The sequence below is a fragment of the Haliotis asinina genome, chromosome 4, assembly GCF_037392515.1.
Source record: "Haliotis asinina isolate JCU_RB_2024 chromosome 4, JCU_Hal_asi_v2, whole genome shotgun sequence".
NCBI classification, from domain to species: domain Eukaryota; kingdom Metazoa; phylum Mollusca; class Gastropoda; order Lepetellida; family Haliotidae; genus Haliotis; species Haliotis asinina.
In genome coordinates this window covers 44,542,346-44,548,081 of record NC_090283.1, presented here as the reverse complement: position 1 = coordinate 44,548,081, position 5,736 = coordinate 44,542,346, and the positions used below count along the sequence as shown (strand labels likewise).

Genomic DNA, 5,736 nt, shown 5'->3' with positions numbered 1-5,736 from the left:
CATGACATGAAATCAACAACGCTACTGGTTAACATGATAAGACTGCAATTTCAGGCATAAGAAACTGATATTCCACGCTAACCTTCAGTTAAGACGAAGACAAATAGATGATTGGGGCATTGACAAGCATTTTAGATATTCAACAATTTTGTTAGGAAAAAACAATTCATGCGTGAAACGCAAGGGGAAAATGAACTTCTGGATATTTATCAGACAACCTGTTTCCCCACTTGTTTCAAGTGGCTCGTTCTGTGGGGCGTTCCCAAGTATGCAAATTTGGGTCATTTGTCAGGCCGTGGATCATCGTTTATGTGTTTACCAGTACCTTTGCTGCAAATGTAACGGCCACCTCGTCGTTTAGGCCTACAGTAGTCTGTCTTGGTTTTTGCTTTTTCCTTTTCAGTGATGGTGTACATAAGTGTAAGTCACAAAGTATATTATCATCATTTATAATGGTTAAGTTTCTCACCACCAAAAGTAAATGAAGCGTTCGTACAATGGTGAGTTGTCTCCCTTTACTGTGCACAGACAGCTGTGTGATTTGTGTGCATTTTTCAAAATGCAGTCCTAAAACTTGTAACTTCGCATTATGAGCTCAACTTGCAAAAACACTTGGCAAATACTTGTTTGTGAACTTGTTATGCAGCTGTGACATGAAGTAACAACGTGCAGTTCGTCTTCAACTGCAGACACATTCAACTTCGAGTCACAATATCCATCATGAACAATGAAAATGATTCAGAACCGAAACTAGATGAAGCGGTGGTAAAATGATGAGTTGTCTCCCTTGGCAGTTGACATTACCTGTCTTGTGTGTGTGTTTGTGGACTCAAGAATACACAGTGCTAAAGATTCAGACAGAGTAGCATCCTCCATAACTTTAAATTTCTTAGATTTGTCTACATCACATAAATTACTTGTACAAGTTCAAGTTCAAGTTCAGTTTATTTTAGCAGTAGTGGCCTTAGGCCAGAGTACAAACAATATATAACATTTTGTTTTGGTGGCTTTTGCGTGAGAGTAGGAATGGCATAATTATACAAGCAGATGCATCGAACAACTGGACAATAATAATTCAAAGGTGACAGAATGATAATACAAAAGTTGATAGAGTTAACTCCCTTGCATTAGGAAAGTTGTAGCTATGCATAACAACTGGATGCAAGATTTGATGAAAAGAAGCCTGATGTATAACAGTCTTGACACAAAATTTTGGACAAAAAGAATATTGAGTCATGGCAAATGATATTTTGATACAGTGATCAATGAGCACAAGACTTTGCAGTTGTTACAAGTCAAACAACTGAACCGCAACAGCTGTAGGTGGACAAAATGGTCTGTGAAATAGGATGGAGTTATCTCCCTTGCATCAGATATTTGGAGTACTTCTGTCTCACAGCTGAGGCCTTGAATATGCATTTTGCTAAAAATGACTGATTCTCGCACATGATGATGTGAACAAATTATTCTTTCATTGGAGAGATAATGGGGAATATTCAACAGTTGGGATCGAAGAGGTCGTGGACAAGGGTGAACGTTCTCTGGAGGTCTATGTCTCGCGTCCATGTCTCTGCTCCTTCACCGCCTCCTGACTTCAAATGCAGCAGAATTGGCATCATCCATGCCTCTTCATCATCCTTCATCTTCTTACTAAAGTAGAATATTTACAATGAGAGGCTTAACATGTACCATCATTAAGGCACCTTCCACACAAGCTTTAAATGTTTTCTTGACATACTGAAATTAAACACATTTGGAATTGCATAGGACAAATTTCTTAACTTCACTTCAACACAAGATCATGGGCATGTTATAGCAAATGAAAACAGAAACAATTTTCAAAAGTTTTGTAGTGTGCAGGTAACAGGTTCATGTTGTTTGTATATAAGTTGGTACGAATGTATAGAGTGGCTGCATTTAGGTAGCATGAGTGAGTGTACTGAGTGCAACTGATATCTGTACCAAGTTTGTATGCTAAGTGTGTAAGTTTTTCAGCATTACTATCAAATTGTGAACATGTGAGTTAATGTATAAAGATGTGCATATGCGTTTTAAAGTAAGAATAAGAATAAGAATGTTTGGTTGTGACCATTTCACAATATCACAGAGAGACAGAGAGAGAAATATCATCACACTGGACATATTATGACGAATACATCTGAGGAATGGACATTTGTTTGAAATGGATGTTTGTAAAAGAAAGCAAGAACCCTGTACGCTGCCTGCACAAATTTAAAAGTTGACAGTCTGTGTCTGGAGACTAGTCTCAAGTCCAGCCAAGTAATATTTCTTCAGGGCGAATAAACATATTCAGTTGGAAGGGTAACAACCTTCATCATCTTTTCACAGTTACACAAGGATGTAATGGCAATGTAAGGGTTGCTGACTTTGGCAGAGGCTTAGATGAGGAGGTCAGGGTAATAATGTGTGCACGAAAGGACATGAATTGTTAGAAACATTCAAGGGTTACACGTGGACACTGGGGGATGAAATCAAACCCAATCAATCATTAAACATACAATGTCCAAACTTCTGTCAAGAGTTATTAATGAAAAATGTCTCTGTCAAGAGTTATTAATGAAAAATGTCATTGTGTAGAGCAGACTGTAATGCCTCAGTAGGTTGTAAACAATTGAATTGGAGTAAATGAGTGAAATTTAGTAGTACAATTTAAATATGACACACAGAAATATTAGAAAAAAATAGTGTAAGGGAGGCAAGTCAAATCATGAGCGATCACATGACCTACCTCCAAGGGTGAACATGAACACTGTAACTGGTGCTGTGGCCAGTGTTGCAGTGGCCAGTGTTAGCACTGAGGACTGTGCCGTTTACACCTTGACTCTGGACTTTCCGACAAGGTACAGTGGAGTTCGTCTGATGTTCTGGAGTTTCAAGTCATACATTCACAGTAATGATTAATCTGAACCAGTACCCAAAGAAACTATTACATGCCACATATGAGATATATTAAGCCTTTAGCCCTTGAGCTGTTTTCGAGGGAGGTGGAACTATTCCAATGCATCTTTGTAGAAGAACCCAGCAGTATTCCACTTGAGGATGGCCACAATGAAACACATCCACTGGGGATGGATGTGTAATAATTCATTCATGTATGGAGGACGAGGTGACACATTGCACATCCGATACCAATTTTATAGCCAGCATGTCTCACACAATAGCATATCAACAGTGAGCAGGGGTGATAGCATAGCACACAATATAACACAACATCTTACAAAGTCCACAAGGTTGTTCTCACACACAGAGTGGCTGGGCGAAGTCGGCACTTTACACTACAGTAAATACAGTTGGGGTGACCTACACTGGCCCTAACATAACTAACCCTGAGGATGGGAAAGGGGTGTTGGATGGGAGAGGGGATCCACGGGCTGAGGATACAGTTGGGGTGACCAACTCTTGGGGATGATGTCATCACTCTCCTCACCAATATCCCTCTACAAGAAGCCCTTCACATCAACTACAAATTAGAACAAGCTACAAAACGAGAAGAGACGACCTATAATCCACCCACAGCTTCATGAGCCTTGCTTTGACACCTCCAATGACAACTACAACTACACAGAGTGTCTGTGGGTTCCCCTATGTCTCCACTCATCACCGACATCAGTGCTCCCCACAACACCATTAAAACCCAGGAGGCAGAAAGCAGAGGTACTCACCACCATACCCCACAGTCAGCAGTCTCGGTCAGCCTGTGAAGATATGCTGAGTTTGGCACCAAAATGCATCCCTTGTAACATACAGTAGGAGAGGGGATGCACAGTGCAGTAAATACTGTACATCACATGTCTAAAGCTATAGGGCACAGTGACAGGAGATACAAACTTACCTGCACTGCACTGCACAATCTTCATTCTCAGGGGCTGTGTAGAGATGTGTCCGTTGTGTCAGTGGCTGCACAGTCATCAAAGTCAGGGTCTGCAACAACATCCAACACAATGAGCATGACCTACTAGCAGCCAAATAAGCAAAAACAATTCCACATTGCTATTGACATACTACCTCTGAAACCATGGTAACCCAAACCACAGAATCTGTTCGTTTTCTTGGAAATTGAGACATGAACATGTACTGTTAATAAAAGTGATATTTTTCATGGTTTGGGTGATGTTGACATAATTACAGAACTGTCTAGCAAGGTTACAATGACAACATGATTAATACACAGTACATTACTGACTGTTACGTTAAGCACTATCACAGACGTCAGTTGGTAGCAGAGTGAACTTTGTCATGGAAGGTAGGAAGCCAGGTGCCAGGGTCCCAGGGTCCCAGGCTGTGGGACAGCCATTCAACAGGAGGTCTGTAGCGCAATGGAATAAAGAAAAGTCAATTGATTAGTGATAATGATGATAAAGAATGTTTCTAACAGACTGAATGAAATGCTGCAGGTGGGTGTAGCACAAACAGACAAAGAAACTTCATGCTGCACACTGTCCTACTTTGATTTTATTTTCCACCCCTTCCTGGGTAGACTCGATGTAGTTGGCTGGTGAAAGAGATGCATTACTGGAAGAGGCTGCAGTTTGAGACAATACATGAAAATAATGCAAATGATGTATTTAAGAAACCAAACTCTCTTGTACAACCCCGCATGAACGTGTTCATGTACATGCACGTCATGAAAAATGTTGAACCTAATTGTGTTGGTTATTTGACAAAAGTTAAGCACTAGACGCACCTTCATCCACACGACAGAAGTGTGTAATATACATAGGGGACAATTCCAGTTCTGTGCTTTGTGGCACAAACTATATATATAGCTACTTGGGTGATATCAGTTGGTGATATCAATGAATGAGTAGACTCCCAGACAAACAAGCAAACATAAACCAATAAACGTAGAATAGAATAACTCTAGAAGAAAGTAAGACATACGTTGTTGGAATGACAGAACATATGTCGGGGTATGGTTGGAAATCTTGGGTTTCACACTGAGAGGCAGGGCGATTGCTTCAATTGTGATACACAGCAGAATACAAGAAGTTCTTTTCCTGCCAGCGTCCTTGCCACGAAAATGGGTTACACTGTGTTCCAGGAAAGAGGTATAGGAAGCGGTTGTCCAAAAGCATGACATTTTTGGGACGCTGCCCGCCTCGTGTCTGTATGAGCGAGTGTCAATTAAATGTAAATATAAAATGCAGACTTAAAGCCATGGATGTACCTACCGCAACATGCATGTGGGCCTCGTCCCTTGGCTTTGTAAACTGACTACAAGCCCTCCCTCCTTGGTCAGCGGTATAGTCCGCCACGCCCAGGTGACGGAGGTAAACACTGTGCTCTGACGTCTGATTGGTGCTTGCTTGCAGCTTCCGGGTTACGTAGTGCATGTGGGTGCAGGTTACAGTGAAAGTGATTACTCCAGGTGTGTGTTAATGTGAAAAGTGGAAATGTTCAGAAATGAATTGGAGCTGTGATGAAAAAGAGAATACATTGTATGTAGAGAAAATAAAGTGAATTTCTGTACCATTGGTGGTCAGAGAGCCGAATACAGGGGAGGTGTATTTGAGAAGCGCGAACGTAGTAGGCGTGTGTGGGTGAGTGGAGACGATAGTACTACGTGACCATATATGGGAGATGAATGAAGTTGAGGCAGTGTGAGTTGGGATTTTGGGGGGGGTTTTTTTGTTGTTGTTGTTGTTAGCCTTTCTTTCAAGGGTTTTCAAGCCTTGGTGTAATTTGGTCGATGTGTGGGTTGGGAAAACGCAAAGA

At 41.1% G+C, this 5,736-nt stretch overlaps 1 protein-coding gene across 2 annotated transcripts; it reads right to left on the bottom strand.

Moving 5' to 3' along the window:
* Positions 1-929: 929 nt before the first annotated feature.
* Positions 930-5,314, bottom strand: LOC137282503 (uncharacterized). 2 transcript variants are annotated; one of them, XM_067814256.1, is made up of 5 exons: positions 5,193-5,314; positions 4,205-4,327; positions 3,854-3,942; positions 2,750-2,885; positions 930-1,650 (listed from the first exon to the last, which is right to left on the bottom strand). In XM_067814256.1, exons 3-5 carry the CDS (start codon positions 3,876-3,878, stop codon positions 1,497-1,499), a joined length of 315 nt encoding a protein of 104 aa, XP_067670357.1. In that variant the 5' UTR covers positions 3,879-3,942; positions 4,205-4,327; positions 5,193-5,314; the 3' UTR covers positions 930-1,496. The 2 variants fall into 2 exon arrangements, with proteins under 2 accessions (XP_067670357.1, XP_067670358.1); XM_067814257.1 differs by lacking the exon at positions 5,193-5,314 and having other exon boundaries at positions 1,411-1,650; positions 4,196-4,227.
* Between the last annotated feature and the right edge of the window lie 422 nt (positions 5,315-5,736).

Excerpts from the sequence above, each read along its gene's own strand:
- LOC137282503 (XM_067814256.1), bottom strand. The coding sequence starts at position 3,878 with ATGAAGATTGTGCAGTGCAGTGCAG. Across the intron at positions 2,886-3,853 it reads GATTGTGCAGTGCAGTGCAG|AACATCAGACGAACTCCACT; the intron begins GTAAGTTTGTAT and ends TTGAAACTCCAG. Across the intron at positions 1,651-2,749 it reads GTTCATGTTCACCCTTGGAG|TAAGAAGATGAAGGATGATG; the intron begins GTAGGTCATGTG and ends ATTCTACTTTAG.